This window comes from Agelaius tricolor, unplaced genomic scaffold (assembly GCF_023055355.1).
Source record: "Agelaius tricolor isolate 1412-34295 unplaced genomic scaffold, bAgeTri1.0.p SCAF_26, whole genome shotgun sequence".
NCBI lineage: Eukaryota > Metazoa > Chordata > Aves > Passeriformes > Icteridae > Agelaius > Agelaius tricolor.
In genome coordinates this window covers 511,967-529,703 of record NW_027269286.1, presented here as the reverse complement: position 1 = coordinate 529,703, position 17,737 = coordinate 511,967, and the positions used below count along the sequence as shown (strand labels likewise).

The window sequence follows — 17,737 nt, the reverse complement described above, 5'->3', positions numbered from 1 at the left end:
GCCTTCATATTTGAGAAATGTGGAAGTGCCACTATGGAGGTACTTAGCAATCTGCTGTTGCAGAACAGAATTTGGCTGACATATTTTGGCCAAACTAATACTGAGAAGTTATACAACAGTTATCACAAGCTGTAGATGAAAATTAAAAAAAAAAAGAAAAAGAAAAAAAAGGATTGCAGGGTTGGCAGGTGAAAACCAGTGCAAACTCACCAAGAATAATTTTTAATTTGGCAAGTGACAGTCATCAATATATAATTAAGGTTATGGAGAAGCTTTCCAATCAGCACAGCAAGTTAAAAAAAAAAAAAACAGGACTAATCTTGAGATGCTATAAATAGGACTGTACTTAATTAATACTTGCAAGTCAGCAGGTGACTTGTAAACCTTTGTTCCCAAATGAAAATAAAATGATGGGAGGCCTGCGTCATTTGATGCTAAAAATGGAAGCAAAATTGTATTTGTGGACATAAAATTTCAGTATGACACACTATAAAGTACATAACACTAATTGAAAGGATTTAGGGCAAAAACATCAAAGGAAGTTATTCTAAATTCAGGCAATTGTATGGATACTTGAATTACATAAAAATCAGATTTTTATCTTTACTTTTTTTGCTGTGTGTATCTTCAATACCTAATACAAATATGCTACACTAAGCCAATTCAGCTCAGTCTGATTTATCATTATGAATAACAATATCTAGAAACTACTAGGTGGAGTGCATTAACTCTTATTTTTAAAACATCACACAACCTAAATAAATAAGGGTTTAAAAGGTTCAATTTACATTTTGTGCCTTAACAAAAAATAAATTAAGAACTGATAAGACTTCTTAACTACTTTTCAGGTAAGAATCTTAGCAAATTAGGATGTGTGAAATCCACACAAATATGTGTGAAAAGATATATTATAAGACCTTCTTGATCAGCATTATTATTATTATTACTAGTATTACTTTAGGTGAATGGTAAACTTAGCATAGGTCACAAAACCCAACCAGTTTTAGTTATAAAACTGGATATGTTTAAGTTCTGTTCCATATTTTTTACACCATGTCTTAGCACTTCTGTTGCCTTCTGAATGCAGAAAGAAGTACTGATTCATAAAGTGATTTAGAAAAATCTTAAACCAGAAACACCTATTATTTTATAAAAATCCTAAATATTTAAAGCAACTTAGCAAAATGGTAAACATGAACAGAAGCAAAGCCATGACTGATTCCATCTCTCCAGGTTCTAACACTGTGACAGTAAGACACTAAATTTTCAGCAAACCTCATCAGTTTTCTGCAGCACAAGGCCATGTCAGTAGACAAAGCAGAATCATTACTAGATCTAGTGATCCTAACCCTGTCAGAAACAGGCAGTTGGAAGCCAGATGCCTCCTTCTTACTGTTTTTCATTCTAACTAATGAGTTCATCTACTACATTATGGGAAAAATATGGGCCTAAGTTAACTAAATGACATATTGTAGATCTGGTGACCTCATCCGTCACGCTCCTTCCCTAAAATATCTTGTTTGCTTGTGATTTATGAAGTGTATTGTAATTGTTTTAACCTACTGAGTTACCTAAATAGCTCTTGCGCTGCCTCCATATGGCTAAAAAATACAACCCACACTCCCCTTATTTATTAACCTAATAATGAGCTGTTTCATATGTAAGGTAAATACACACAGTTTTGTCATTATAAAAAAATGATGATACAAATCATACTTTTAATATTTACTTTTAAAAGATGGAAAAAATGAAGTGTATTTTCCTGTGATCTTCTTGTCTCTTTCATAGCGTTAAACCTTCCTACTAGATAAAAATGTGCTGACATTTTTCAAAAGTAAGATGAATGAAAATGATTTTTTTAGTTGCTTACAATATGGCTGAAAAAATATTAGGAAGCAATACTATCCCAAATAATTGTCAAATTTCTGCTGCAAACAATAGAGAAACATTTGGCAGTGGAAGGGTTTGGTCAATATTGATATAGGACTTGCTACCACCTTTTTCTGCATTTGCACTGAAAAAATTTATGAGTTATTTTCTGCATAGCTATCTTAAAGCGCTGGTTATAACCTTAATAGTTGCCTTTTATAAACCCTTGGAAGTTTTCTACAAACTTCCAGAAACAGCACCCTACAAGCTGAAAATGCTTTCATTCCAAGAAGGCAGTGATAGTACAGCTTCCTCTGTAGGTGGAAGAGTCAACTAATCAATTCCTAAACTCAAGGCCATAAAGACAGAGTGGAAAAATTCTTCCTTGCAACATCACTCAACTTATTTTCATGTGTAAGAAGCAGCATGATTAAACTGAGATGAGAAACTAAATATGGGAACAGAACCAAAGAGTAATAAGGTACATTGAGAGAAGTAAGCAAGAATGAGCTTGCAATAGAAATGTCCCTGGAGGTTAAGGCACAACAGTAAGAATTCCACTAAAAGAAGCATTAAGTTTCCAAGCTGCTCTCTATCTGCTATTCAGGACCTTCTTTTCTCTTGGCATTTCTATTTCCCTGTGAAAGTTTTAAGTTTTTATCACAGTAAAAATTCCCTTTATAGTGACCTTGATCATGGCCCAACCATGTAGAATCTATACGGCCTAGAATTTTGGCAACTTGGCTGGTATTAATCTTCACGTAGCTATGCATTAATAGGCAAATTTGGTCATGTCCCACTAAAAGACTTCATGGAGTTTTGTTATTTCTGAGGCAAAGTAACATGAACCACACTCAGAGTAGAACCCATTTGCTGTTCTAAAATATTTTTAAACAAGTTGCTTTTAAATTTTATTATTAAAATGTGAGGGAAGAGCCTGGCTTAGGGATACAATTTTCCATTCTTTCACTATCAGTCTTTTATCTACAAAAACATTTGATAAACTCAGCCTGAATTTAGCCTGCATCTGTATTTAGCCAACGTATTTATCCAAGTTTCTGAAATTCCTGCCAGACCAAACACTGTCCCTTTCCTTCCACAAGGACAGCAATGCAGCAGTGCAGATTCAGCTGTCTAACAGCATGCTGCAACATGTGCACACGAAGAGGTGGAAGCAGAGCACATGCCATGGCAGCCTCTGGCTGGCAAGAGGAAAAGCCACAAGTAGGATACCTCAGGGCTCTGATATGTGTGCCTGAGGGCAGAAGGAAGCCAGCTGAAAATGAGGGGACTGAGGAAAGTCAGATAGGAAATACTCTGGGGTGGATTGGCAATTGGAAGGGCATAGATTTTGGTACAGGAAATTTAAGACAGAGGGATGGGAGTTTTCCTTTTAGCCAGAGTGGATTTGTGAGGAGAAGGGATGTAGCTGTCAACCAGGAAAAGCAGAGAGGCACTGAAATGGGAGAGGAACAGAGCCGGAGAAACTTAGGGTGGGGAAAGCAAGATTAGGAAGTGATTGAAGAGAACAGTTATCATCAGCCTCTGTTCACAGCTGGATGTGCATAAGTGCACATCTTCTCTTTTTGTTCTCTGGAAATTTCTTCTAAGTGCTCAAATTCCTCATAAGTCTCATTTGTTTCTTTCCCTGCAGTCATTAAAGCAGGCCATAGCTACCTTGACCACAGAAAGGACACTGAAAGAGCCATTTATGACAGACACAACCTCTTGATCTGTTTAGGCAGTCTTTAATCAAGGTCTTAATTCTTCTTTACTACTCAAGGGTCTTTCACTCAGTGTTTGATGGATAAGACATCAGTCTGATTGATTACCTGGCTGGCAAACAAAAAGTCTTAAGCCAAAACATTACCAAGATATTAACTAAAAGATATGAAGAAGATACAATAAAAATAAGAAAATGAGAAGTTGTAAGAGAAATGTTAGCTTTAGAGTAAACCAGGTATTTACATTTTGAAACAAAACCCAAATGGAAATTAGGAACAATATGGTAATATACTTTTATTCCTAGGTGAATTTCTCTAGTTTTTTCAGTTTATATTTTTAGTAATTTATTTTTTATTGTGCAAACTCAAACCCAAAAAATTAAAAAATAAATTATTTTAGAGGTACTTATGATAATATCTGTATTTCTGATGTATGCTGAGAAAGATGGCGGTTTTGTAATTAGACATTTCTTACAAATGAAAATTTAAAAAAATCTCTCTGGTTACAGCATCCAGCAACAAAAATTAACAGTGGAGCACAGAGAATGTTCCATCTAGACAAGGAAACATATTAAAACATTTTGGTTTAAGCACTACATTTTAAAAAACTGAAAGTTTTTTAAAAAAACTTTTATAACATCTGTAATTTGTACAAACAAATGAAAATAAAATAATTCCTATTAAAACTGCTTCATGCATACATAATTACTGATCAATTAATAATAAAATACATGTGCAAACATCTCCTTAAGTAGCTGGTAAAGGGCAATAAATAATAGATTAATATGTATTCATTACTATATCTCATGATCTTCAAATGCATGTCTTTTCAGATGCAGTTGGAATAAGGAGCATGTTTCATCAGAAGAGCAGTATGATTATTTTAAGCAGAAGGCAGAAATTCAATATAATCGGAATTTTATGGGAATCATGATTATCACCCATGCTCCTTATAGCATTCTCCTTTCTTGAAAGGAGATATACAACTATATTTTGAGTGGGATGGAGACATGAGTTTTGTCAGGACTTCCTGAGGCAAAGAATATTTTCACAGGCAGTGGAAATTTGTCCTTTAGTCCACTTTGTATACTTAGGCTGTTATCCTCATGCAAAATAGTTTGAAAATAGTCTGGAAATCTCTATGCTACTACATTAGAAATACAAACAGTGTAATTCCCAGAGTACTATATACCTAGGGGACCTGAAAAACTGGATACTTTACTTGTCTTCAAAGAGAAAACTGTTTCTGCAACATTTTAATATAGTTCATTCTGTCAAGAAAAAATAATCAATATCTTCCAGTCCATCTGCACCACATATCTTTAAGAATTCTATTAATTTACAGTGCTTTGGGAAAAATACAGGCAGTGATAGCAAGCAAGTGGAAAAGTCAATCAATTTTTGATAGAAGTTTCTGATAACCTATATACTGATTTGCTTCACAAATATATATATATATATAAACTAAGTTGCATTGTTGCCATACCTTCATTTCTGAAACACTTATGAATAATGCAAATGGAAACATCAATTTTGAACTGAAAATATCTACTCATTACTTTGTTAATTTTAACTGTGTTCTCAGTAATTTACAGGAGGCCGGCTGAAGTGTAAAAAGAAAAAAAAAAAAAAGATTCATATTTTCTACTGTTGGAGATGTGGAAACACTGTTGAAACAAATAGTCCAATAAGCCTTTGAGGAAGGACTACTTCAATAGCAACCAGAAGTGGAAGAACTCATTTCAAGTGATCCTGACCCTTATAGCTAAATCTACTTGAAATTGGTAGCTATAATTTGAAAAGGTTACTCAGCTTTACATGGTAAGGCTTATTAGCTGTTGTTAACAGAATATACCACACTCTATTCCTTCTCTTATTCTGATGGAAAGGTGTTTCTCTCTCAAAATATGTACTGATTACCCTCTGCCTGGTAAGAGAAAAGGCTGCTCCTAGTTTTTGTGTCTCTAGTTCCACATCTTCCAGACATAACACATAACACAGAACAAAATTGGTTCATACCAATTTTAGGAAAATATCCTTATCTAAGTGGAGAAATAAACAGAAAACAAACCAATATTTTCTAAGCTATTCCAATTGCTCCCATTTCAGAAACGAAAATTTTGGCATTTTGTGCTAAGCTCAAAAGGGTAGCTCTTGCTAACCAGTAAATGGACATTAATGGTGTCTTGAATAACACAGCTGTATCTATGAACACATATGTAATTATAGATGCGGATGGGGATATTACTAAGACACATAATGTCATTATTTGATTCGGTGCCTGACGTCAAAGAATTTGATTCCAGCTTTTGTCATAAACCAGTGTTTGTGTCTGGAGTTCAGTTATGCTATGTCACAGGAGTCAGGATTGATCTGACCAAGACACATCAGCTGTGACAGCTGTGAATGAAGAAAGATTGGCATTTCTAGTGACCAGTAGATCTCAAAGCAGGTCAGATGAACTGTACCCTAAACATGCCCTAACCTCTCTTCAGCTATTTTTAAGGGAGATGAAGATGACTAGATGAAATATTGATTCACTACTAATATTTTCCAGAAGTAGAACTATGCATGACTGATGATTTTAAGACAAAACCCTGAAAATCCAGTACAGAGGTTTTGGACAATCATTTTTAATGTTATTCTCATCTTTACTAAATCTCCCTATTTAATTAAAATAATTAATTTTAAATTTAATTAATTCTTTGGTATTTTGAACAGGAACAAGCAAGTCTGCAGTATTTACTTTTGTAGGACTGTGTTTTTCAGACAACCTTCAGATTCAAGAGAAAAGTTCTAATCTGCCATTTCCCTTGAGACTCTGGTAATGAATTACTTCAAAGTGTTAAGTTTTATGTGACCTAAATTGAAGAGAGAGAACTTTCTCTTAATTTTGCAAGACCTGCTTTGTCTGACTACACACTGACTAATTTAAAAGTACTGAAGACCCTTTAAAGTTATTTGAAAAAAGGAGGAGAAACATAAGCACTTACAACAAACTTATGATGAGAGTAAATCTAGAGATACAGATATATTTTCCTCTCCCCGTGGATCAGGTCACAAGGAAAAATAAATACAGAGGTATAGAATGTTAAAAAGAAATAAATATTTTTATTGTTAAATGGTAGTCATGGACACTACTGTAATGGTTTTTCCTTTCTGGGTGTGACCTTTTTCCTTCAAACATCCTAAGATAACACCTAGCTTATGAGCAATATCTGAATAATAGTAAAAGAAACATTATTTTGCCTTCTACAAACATTTTAAGTAAGGGTAGAATATATTTCCCTGCAAAATATATTTTAAGGTCTTTTATTTCAATATTACCATTTATTTATATCCAGTAATATCAGTAAAGAAGGCAAAGTTAAATATTTTTTATGATGATAATGGAAGAGTTTCATATCAAATAAAATGATGTTAAAATTCTTGTAACTCAAACTTGACAGCAGCTGTAGTTTCTCATAGGAAGCATTTGCTGATCACATACTGTAATGAACTTGAGACAAGTAGGGTCTCACACAGATTGAAGTAGATTTTAACTAAAGATTGCCCCGCACAATGGAAAAAATAAAAAAAAGTAAGAATTTCACTAAGAACAAAATAATTATATTAAATACTGGTAATATACCTAATTCTATCTTACCCTTTCCCTGTAAGTTTCCTGGTCAGATAATTAGATTCTTCTAAAAATGGAGAAATGGTTTTCTTTTAAGGAGTCAATTCCTCTTCCTGAATTAAAGAGCTCTTTTCTTGTACAGTTCTAACAATTATGATACTACTTGCTTGATAAACAAAGAAAAAATTCTTTATGTCCATCTAGTGTCATATGGAATGAATAAAATAAGTCTTCACTTCCAGGTAACAACCAAATTTCTATTAATTTTCAATAAGTAGGACATGGCTTTAATTATGTGTTGTTAATTTTAAAAGCTTCATTAAATCACTTTTTATTAAGTAAAAATAGCTTAAAATTTAAAATCATATTAAAAAATGAAATTTTCTGCCAAAGTCTGAAAGCAACTCAGGTCCCCGAAAAAAACCCAATTGGCTTACCCACTGGAATGAAAGATTCTTTTGAAATGACAAATATGTTTTGACTTCTGGCCTTTACTGACAGCATTTGCAATTTTTTTTTCATTTAATTTTTATTGATGTTCAAAACTGAGGAACTCTGTTCAAAATATAAAAAGTGGAATTGTTTTTCCTCCAATGGGTAAAGCTGTAAAGAGTATGAGACTGAGATGTCAGACAGTAAAAACCCTTAAGGATCTGATGATATCAACAAATAAAATAATTAACCACAGATAACATTTCCTTTACTGAATTATTTATTTCAAAAGCCAAACCACTTTACTTTCTAACCTGCTCAAACTTTTAATGTAGCTCTATTCAACTATTTCAAAACTATTTCAAAACCATATTACTTGAACTCAAAGTAAAGCAAATACAATAGATAATAATATTAATATAAAGAAATGAAAAATATTTTCTTCTTTGTATGGCAGACAATAATATTAATCAAAATCACAAACCCTGGCTTACACACAGTTAAAAATTAAAGCAATTTATAATATTGCATACACAGAGCAAATTTATACATACATACACACATCAAAACTCAAGAAATGCCAGATTAACATAGTAATAGTCTAAGTTGATGTAATAAGTATTTTAACAGAATACTCCAAGAACAGCATATGACAAGCATAAGTCACCTTATTACTGAAGTAGGATGCTAACTATTCTGTTCTTTATAAACTGTGTGCATTCTAAATAACTTATGCCTTTTAAAAATCAGTCTTTTTACTCAGTGAGATCTTACAAAATTATACCAAGGACATTTTAATCAAATTAATTTTTTAAAAATTATTTTACATTCTGTGTTTACAACACATTGCATGCAAATAATTGTGGAAATGTACAAGTAAACTTGGCTAAAGTTAAATTCAGGTAACCCTCTCTTTTTCAAGAAATGACAAAAACACCCATGTTCCTACCTTAAAGAGTATCTATTAAAACATACAAACAAGCAAAACAAAACAAATCAGGCCCAAAACATATAATAGTTGCTTTGGTAGAAAAATTGGTTTCCTTCAAGAGAAACACAGCACGGCACATTAAGTAACAGGCATAAATAATTCACATACAGTATCAGAGGTTTACATACCATCAGGAGGGCAAGAAAAAAAGCGAGAAAGGAAGGCAAAAGAACAGGAAAAGATACAGGGAAAGGGAATACTACAAAACTACTTTATACTTCATTTGGTATGCAATTTTTTCAAAACAGGCCTGATTTTATTTTCATGGGCCTAATATTGTAGCAGAATAACCATAAACCAAAAGCATTTAAATTTTCCTATATTCATTCCCTTCTCCTGACTGTTTTTTTGGCTTTTTTAATTGTTTCATTTTATTTTATAATAATTAAAGATAATAAATTGTAGTGAAAGTGGGAGAGATATTTTTTAGAAAAATGTAGGCAGGAAGTTAAAGTTTTAAAGGTATCATCAGGTCTGATCTCCATGTAACCTGAGGCGTATACTTATTTATCAACAGTAACATCACATTTAGTTCTTGAAGTGCATTACATTAAATAAGAACACCCAAACAGGTTAGGAGATGATGTTAATATTACCTTTGTAAAATGAGTGGGCAAAGCTCTGCTCAGGAATTAACTTGGCAAGGAATCCATGGTTCAAACTTGGGTGAGGGATAGATGGTATGACCACAACTGTGGAGAAAATCATGGAATCAAATGTGAGCCAGCTAGTATTCATGTGTGGCCTGGTCCACTGTGGATCCATGACAGATATCCTATCTCATTGAAACATGCAAATATGGTATTACCAAAATAAGCAAAAAAAAAAAAAAAAAAAGGCATTTCTAAAAGAAAAAAAAATCCAATTTCCATATCAAGAGATAGGAAACAGCATACCTATTATTTGGGCACTTCAAGAGCAACATTTATAGGGAAAAAAAGACACAGATAGATAGATAGATAGATATATACAAGCAAATAGGCAAGACAATAATGGATGAAAGTAGCAGTTTCTTAGTTCAGAACCATAACATTAAATCAGGAAGGCAAAAAGAATTATGATTTCTTTTAACTGACTACATTTATGTAGTATTTTTCAAATGGGAAACCTACAAGCACATTGACTTCAGAAAATTACATAAACTTAGCAAATTAAAACAGCATGATGAATCACAAAATAATGACTAAACGTGAATATAACACAAATTGGAAGAAAATTTCTATGAAGAATAAAAATTAGCAACTCCATAAATTAAGAAAGCAGTTATAGATCAATACAAGAACAAAAACATAAACAAAAAATCTTGTGGACAAATGCAGCTCTGTTTACAACTCTTTTAACACAGAAGGTACAGTTAAAATCAATCCAATCAGACCTGAAAAAAAATATTGGACTGAAGCAAAATATTGGAAACAGAGTGGGGTAAGGTTGGCATCCCTTAATTCTAACAGGTTCTGAGACCTAACAGACTCCCTCCTTTCGGGCTGAAGAACGCATGCCAGTCAAACCACTACTAAAACAAATAACAAACAGTTCAGTCACAGAAGGCAATAGCAATATTTTCTTTTTATTATATTGGTATCATAGGCTTTTAAATGCAGGTACCAATACAGGACTCCAAGAAAGTACTCAGTCCTCCACTAATACCACTTCACAAACCTCCTCACTCAAACAAAGGGAGCTCATGAGGGCAAGCAGCTGTATTCTCTGTTTATTCATTTTGTGGTATAAACATATCTGTTCTTCTTAACACATAACAGATTCAGGAAGATTTTTGGTGAACTACCTTGTACTTTACAATTTTAACTCTAGCAGGAATCCTGTTTTTTTTAAATTATTTTCAAGTTAAAGAAAAATAAAAACATTAAAGAAAAATACAAGTGAAAATTAGTAATACCTTATAAGCAAGTACAGAGAATACCTGAAATATGCCAATGTATTTTAAAAGCCCAAATTTTTATACTGAAAGAAAGTAGTAGGTAATTTGCTATTAGGATCTTAAGCTACTCACTAAAAAAACTTTGTAGTAAAATAATTACAGTTCTAAAAAAAAACCCAACAAAACAAAATCACATAACACTTGAAGAAAACAAATTTACCTGTACTAGTTGGTGAATTTATTTCTTGTCTGATATTTCTACCTGCCTGGCTCCCAGACCTCGCAGTTTCTCGCTGTGGTTCCAGGATGTCGCGGTACTTGGAGACCATCAGGACAGAGATGAAGTAAACCACAGCCAAAGCTAGGAACTGAGCTTGCTTACTGTCATCCTGTGCAAGGGAAAAAGAATCACATCTAGAATATTGAATGTTTTCATGGATTTTTTCTATGAAAACATCACAAGTCTTACTAGTTAATACCTTTCTGAAATGCTGCTTCTCCCAGCATAGCAGGAAATGGATAATGCAGAAGGCTGAGTGGGTACACACAGGGCACATAATAAGTACCAAATTTTGGAGATAATTCGGCAACTACACAAATCTTGGGATCTGTGGAGTTAATGGACTTTTCAAAACAGAGGCCTGACTCTACTCTGACAGTGCTTTAAAGGCTTCCTGGCAGCAAGGACAACTGTCTACTGCTGCCCCAAGGATGAGATTGTGACAGCCCCTGACAGAAGGAGGTAAGGGGTACAATTGCTGAGAGGGAAATATAAACTCACTGATGATTCTCTAGCTGACGCTGGATGCGTAAGCAGGCATAACAGCTTCTGGTAACACATAAAAGCAGGGAGAATGTACCCCTGTTTTTCTTCCAGAAATAGCTTGTACATTCTGATTTCCCCTTCCACAGGAGATGTCAGCAGGAATCCTAGGTTTCCAGGACTGATTTAAGTGAAAGCCAGGACCACGGACCACTATAACTTTACTGTCTTCTTTTCTTCTCATCCCACATAATCGGCTGTTCAAGGGAAACTGCCATCTATGGCTTAGATATTACCCTGATTGAGATTAAATTGCTCTAATTCAACTAAATGTCTTTTATTATTATCATGTAAAACTTAACATGATAAAATTAAAACTTAAACATAATGATGTACTTGCAGGTATACAGTAATAATTCCTATTGCACTACATTCAAAATAAAGTATATTATGGTGCAGCTTTGTGCTAAAATCCATTGCAGAAAAATCTGAAAAGCATTTTTATATATGTTTACATACACAAATGTGTTCAGCAGAAGTGAGAATTGTGTTTACAAAATGATTTGCTGCATTTCTGTAACATATATACTAAGTCATCTTTCTACCCTGGTTGGACCAATAGTTGACACCTTCAGTAATACAATTTTAATCAACATATGTTGTAACTGATTTATCTTGGCTGTGTTTATTTGGCTAGTATAAGATTAAGGCTGAGTGTTAAACACAGTTAAATACAAATCTCATATACCTTAACCAACATAATTTTTAAGTGCAGAAGGTGGCCGGTAGTTACAATGTCAAAAGCAGAGTTTGCAGATAATATAGGAAGTGCCACACATGAAGAATATTTTTAATTCGGGTACAATCAAAATCTCTTTCAAAACATAAGTGATGATTTTGCAGAAGAAAGAATTACAGCACACATTACTCACCACATCACGGAAAACAACTGCTCGTAGACGATTAATATCAACATCCTGAAGAAGCCTATCAGGGTCTTTTATGGGAGAAAGATTTCCAGGGACATTTTCAAGGGGAGTCTAAAAATAAAAAGTAGTGAGATTTTTTGGTCCCCTCAAAATATCAAAGCATTTCTGTTAGAATCTTAATTTGACATAATTTTTTAGCTATTATATCAATCTTAGATGATATTCCACATAATACTCAGATAAGGGCTCTAGAAATAATGTGATGCTTTGAATTATTGTCTTATTGTCTTAATTTAAATTCTTACATATTTCCAGTAGCTTGGAACAACTGTATCTCTAGACAGAGTTAAGATAATAATTTTCACACAGAAGTTTGTTTCAGATTACAGTTGAGTCATAACAGAATAAAAAATTATTTCTAATATGCCTGTTATGTTTGAAAATGCTGAACAGAAATAAAAAAAAATGTTAATTTTACTGAGACTTATTACAGGTTATTGATAATAAAACTGCTAATATTCAAAAAAGATAGAATAGCATGCTTCCTTTAAAAATTAAAATGTATTCAATGTGAGGCCTGAATACCTGAAAGTCTCCTTAAAGGGATTTTCCTTGAATTGAAAGTGACAATATTGAAAAAGGTAATGTCTTTGTGAAATTTTATGAAATGAAATTATGAAAGGAGCTAACTTTGTAAAGGCTATTTGAAAAAGTTTTAGAGAAGAAAAAAACCCTGATTTAGTAATGAAAATATAATAGCAAGAAAGAAGGGATCCTTTACATCATGCAATGTCTTGTATTTTAGTCATGGGCTCTACCAAGTTATTTCAGATTTTAATTTCTGTATCCCCAAAGTCTTAAAGCTGTCAACAAGTTAAAAAAAAATGAAGGATGAAAAAGCAAAGTGGTAACTGAATATACAATAAAATTCACTTCTAAAAGCAGACAGTATACTGATGCCTAATATGCATTCAAAGGTCTGTTGAAGCTATTGGAACTCAGATATTTCACCAACAGAGATGCAATTGCAGGATTTCATCAAAAGTGGAGAGTACCCTGATGGAATAGAAAAAAATCTATGCAGGTATATATGACAGAGGTGAGTAAGGGAACTTGCTCTTTCAAGTAGGCCAAGCAAGAGTGTAGAAGCTGGTTAGAATTGCTACAGTCATACTCCTGCATCAAGGTTTGCATCTTTCAAATAAGCCTCCTCACACACATTTACCATAAACCAGCTAACAGGAAAAACCTAAGCTTTTGCCAAATATTTGAGAAGGCAGTTACAATTATTTTCTGATCCTAAAAAAAACCCAGTGTTTCAGGCTTGTCATCATTGCTGTTTGTTACTTAATGATCAGTTACCTTGGTTGCTGCTGATGCTGTTACACCCTGAAGAGCATCTTGTGTTTTACCGCCAATTAATGACGTCTTGTTTACTCTCTCTCTTTGCCTTTGCCGGCATTCTAAGCAGTTCCTCACAGCCACACAACAAACTAAAAGAAGAAAGGAAAATGCAACAAATTGGAATACTTTTTCAATTTTATATTTAGAACACCAATTAGCACTCATTACTAGCAGGCAGTAATTTAAAATTTGATTAAAAAATTGAGAATAACTCACAAATTTGATACCAGGAACAGTAAAATTATCAGTATCACAATAAGTAGTATGTATAACAGTAAACAATGAAGACAAATGCCATGCTGTTGCAAAATATATTGAGATCTACAGAGTCTGCACAAGTATCCCAACTCTTTTTATTTTACATAGCCCATAGAGCCCTACAAATCCATAGAGACTTTCAAAAGAAAAACTGCAATATGGAGGCAGCAAAGCAGCTTTGAGAAAAAAAAAAATCTGTTTACTGACTTAAATTTAATATTTTTACTCTCCCTGAATATATGGAACTTGAAATACATAAGGAAGAATATTTTCAAACATGTCTTTCTTATGACTAAATTGAATTGGCCTTAAAAACATATCAGGTCAATAAATAACAAATGGGATTTTTACTTTATCACATCAAGCTCTTCCTACAAGGTCCTTTGCTGCACATGTCACTATTTGATCCATCGCAACTCATTGATCTGTAAGTAACTATTTAATACATCCTGTCTGTTGACTTACCAAGCCTTAGGCACTGTCGCATTAGACCTCCAGAAGACATGTTTTTTTCAGCTTCAATCTCACTAAAATTTAGAGAACTGGCAAATACCAGTACATCAACCATTGCCATCAGACGGCTGAGAAACGTTACTGCTGTCTCTGCAGACATTCCTTGTGTCACTTCAATATTTTCCAATTCAGTCTTTAAAAGGAGATAATTGAATTAAACAGTTTGAACACAACTAAATATAAAGACAGCACATACACATAGAAATCTAAATTGTTATGCTTAATGGCAGGTAGATTGAAAAGTTATTTTAAAATTTCCTACTGATACTATTAACATAAGCTGTGAGTGAAATTCAAAGTAAGGCAGCATGAAGAGTGAGAAAATTATTTACATTTACATGCTGTAGTAGATGAGAAAAATCTAATATAATTGAGAAAGTTATTAGCAATTAGATAAAGACAAAGTAAGGGCAGATAATAAAACAATGCATGGTGTAAAAGGGTGCAACATATTCTTACTTTCTTCCATAGGCTACAGAAACAGGTAACAGATTAAAGGAATTACTCTGTGTATAGCTTTTACTTTTTTATTTTCTTTCATATAAACAAATGTGAGGAGTGGAGTGGGAAAAAACATACAGTTTTGCACTCTGCCTCCATGAATTGATTTTCCCTGCAATGTTTACAGCATATAGAATCCTGACAGAGTCCAATTCTTCAATTTATATTTGCTACCTCACAACAACAACAGAGGGAAAGTAAAAAGGGACAAGTGACATGGTGTGCAGCTCATATGTCCCAGAAAGTTGCTGTTTCTTTCCTAACATTGGACTCTCCTTAGTGGGAATCAGCAGAAAATTTCTGAATGAGTTCAATACTTCTGAAAACCAATTTTTTTTTCTTCAAAAAAGACACTTAGATGTCCAGAGTCATGTTTTCAAATGCCTTCAGGTATTTAACAGTGCAGATAAGTGAGGAAACAGCTTAATCCAAAACAAAAAATATCTGTTTAAACACTTTTGCCCCTGGAGATAGGCAAATTGAAAATAGGAATGTGTGATACTTGTTTGCATCCAGAATTATATGCCTAAATACTATTTAAAAATTTGTTTAAAGGTAGTTGATTCTTACTGATTGTCAACAAGCTTTCCAGTTGCAAGACTTTCTGAGCACACAGTTTAGTCCCTTTAAAAAGTACGTTTATTGTGCTTCTCTAATTTTATTAATTTGCTTAGAAGCATTTATTTAAAAAATATATATATTTGGTGCTCTTAAGGTAATTTTCTTCTAAAGGAAATAAAAAATCCAAAAAGCAAAAAAATTGTTTATTTCCATATTCCTAAAATGTTATTAGCTGCATTCATGCTTTACTTTGAAGAATATTTTTACATCCAAAATTATAAGAGTGAAAAGCATGCCAAACAGCATTAAGGAAACAATTTTTTTGAAAGATGAAAGATACAAAGTGGCATGTGTCACCATAATGATAGATAGCCCTTCATTTAATTTCTCTTAAGGATGTAGCATGTTGGTCACATGAGTGATTTGGGAAGGGCTGTCATCTGTCTGAACTGCCCAAAAATATTAGAAAAATAGTAAAATGACAACTCTCAGAAGAAAGATTTTCACCCTATCTCCTATCTTCTTTGGCCAGGGCTCCCCTGTTTAGTTTGTGCTGTGTATCTCCTACCTTTTGGAAAAATAGGTTGCTGGGATTTTTATAACAGACTGGAAGATGATTTTTTGAAAGCACTCACCCAAAGAAAATATCTTTGCAAAAATCTAAAGCCATAACAGTCTGCTAGAAAAACTCATATGTGGTTATGGAAGCTTGAACTTTGAACTCATGCTTGAAATAACATCAGGCTCACTTGCAGCCAGTTGACTGCCTGATGTTGATTTTTATCAAGTTTCAACTGTATTGTGCCAATCATGGTCTTAAACCTCTCAGAATATCTATTGCTTTTTTATTTTTGCAAGTTATGTAGTAAATTCACTTAATATAAGACTTTAGTGCATTTTAGCAAGATTATAGCAAACTTTGAATTAAAAAGAATGCTTTGGTTTTGTTTTTAGAAATCTCCCTAAAATTCTGCTACATGGAAGAAAAAAAAAGACTGAAAGTTTTTTTTACACCAAACTTACCATCATTTCTACCTGTTAAATACAGCACATTGGTATTGTATACTGTCTAAAATATATTCCATTATTGATCAAGCTGCCTTCTAGTATCACCAATATTTTAGATAGAGGTATCCCTAAAACTCATTGAAAAGTGAACATATCACTATTCCATAACTACTCAGCATAATTTAAGAGCAGTACAAAGTCTCCTATACAATGAACACGTTCAGGACATAAAGAGTTTCTCTACTGACAGCTGCATTTATAACTTCAATTAGCTCACAGGCCTGACTACAGTCAGCCCAGGAGCTAACAGCAAGCACCAATATTGACAATGCATTAGGTTTTTAAGGGAAATATGGTAGGAAAAGTTAATTAATCCACCTAATATTCACATTCCACTGTATGTTATAGGAAAATAATAGTAAGAATAATATTAGTAAAAGAAAGTCATAATATCAAATGATCAAAAATAAGATATTTTTGAAAATGCAAAAAACTGAAACTTACAGCAGCAGTACTAACCTTAGAACCCTGGACATGCAACAGACAAAACAGACAACAGATCACAACAATAAAAGAAAAAGAAAATTATTTAAGTTAACTAAAAAATGCAAGGTAAATTGAAACAAATTAGTATCTTGCAATTATACATTTGTTTAATTTATATTTAAAACAGCAAAACATTTAAGCTCAGCATGAACATTTGAAAGTAAAGACTTGTCAAAGATAGCTATGCACAAGGAAATCTTTAAATCTTGTATTATTATAGAGTTCATGTAAACACCTATTCTTCCAAAGCAATTTTATGAAGCAAGGCAAAGCAATGTAATGTTTTAACTAATTATATAGATATGAGCATTATACAACAAGCCATTCAACTGAAATGTAGTAAAGTAGTTAATCCTTTTATGAGGAGGCAAATATGTTTGAAATGCTTTGAAAAAACAAACATGAATTACAACAAGCAATGCTCTGGTTCTTCATGCATAATGCTCTTCCCTTGAATACACTACAAGATAGGTCATTATAATATTACATTTGGGTGTGATTTCTTCAACCTAAACCAGTGTCTAAGACACTCAGACTGAGTTGCCCTTCAAATTTCATTATTCACAATCAAATGTGTGTTAAATTTTTATGGTTTAGTTTTAGGTAGAACTTCTCTCTCTATCATCATAGTGGTCTAGTGTCTCAGTCCCTCTGCGAGCCTCTCAGGAACCCTGGGCCAGTCCCGAGTCGGCAGACACTGGGGGGCAGCCCCGACACGGCCGACAGTGGGGAGACACTGT

General features: G+C 33.3%; 1 protein-coding gene across 7 annotated transcripts in view; it reads right to left on the bottom strand.

Moving 5' to 3' along the window:
• NBEA (neurobeachin) overlaps nt 1-17,737 on the bottom strand; it is a 459,554-nt gene that overhangs the window by 286,719 nt on the left and 155,098 nt on the right. For 3 of the 7 annotated variants that reach the window (XM_071448498.1, XM_071448499.1, XM_071448501.1), the window contains exons 25-30: nt 16,956-16,979; nt 14,334-14,514; nt 13,569-13,699; nt 12,210-12,317; nt 10,735-10,903; nt 9,232-9,327 (exon numbers count right to left, since the gene is read on the bottom strand). In XM_071448498.1, coding sequence (XP_071304599.1) covers nt 9,232-9,327; nt 10,735-10,903; nt 12,210-12,317; nt 13,569-13,699; nt 14,334-14,514; nt 16,956-16,979 — 709 coding nt within the window. The remainder of the gene's footprint in view (nt 1-9,231; nt 9,328-10,734; nt 10,904-12,209; nt 12,318-13,568; nt 13,700-14,333; nt 14,515-16,955; nt 16,980-17,737) is intronic. The other 4 variants (XM_071448503.1, XM_071448504.1, XM_071448500.1 and 1 more) reach the window with 2 other exon arrangements.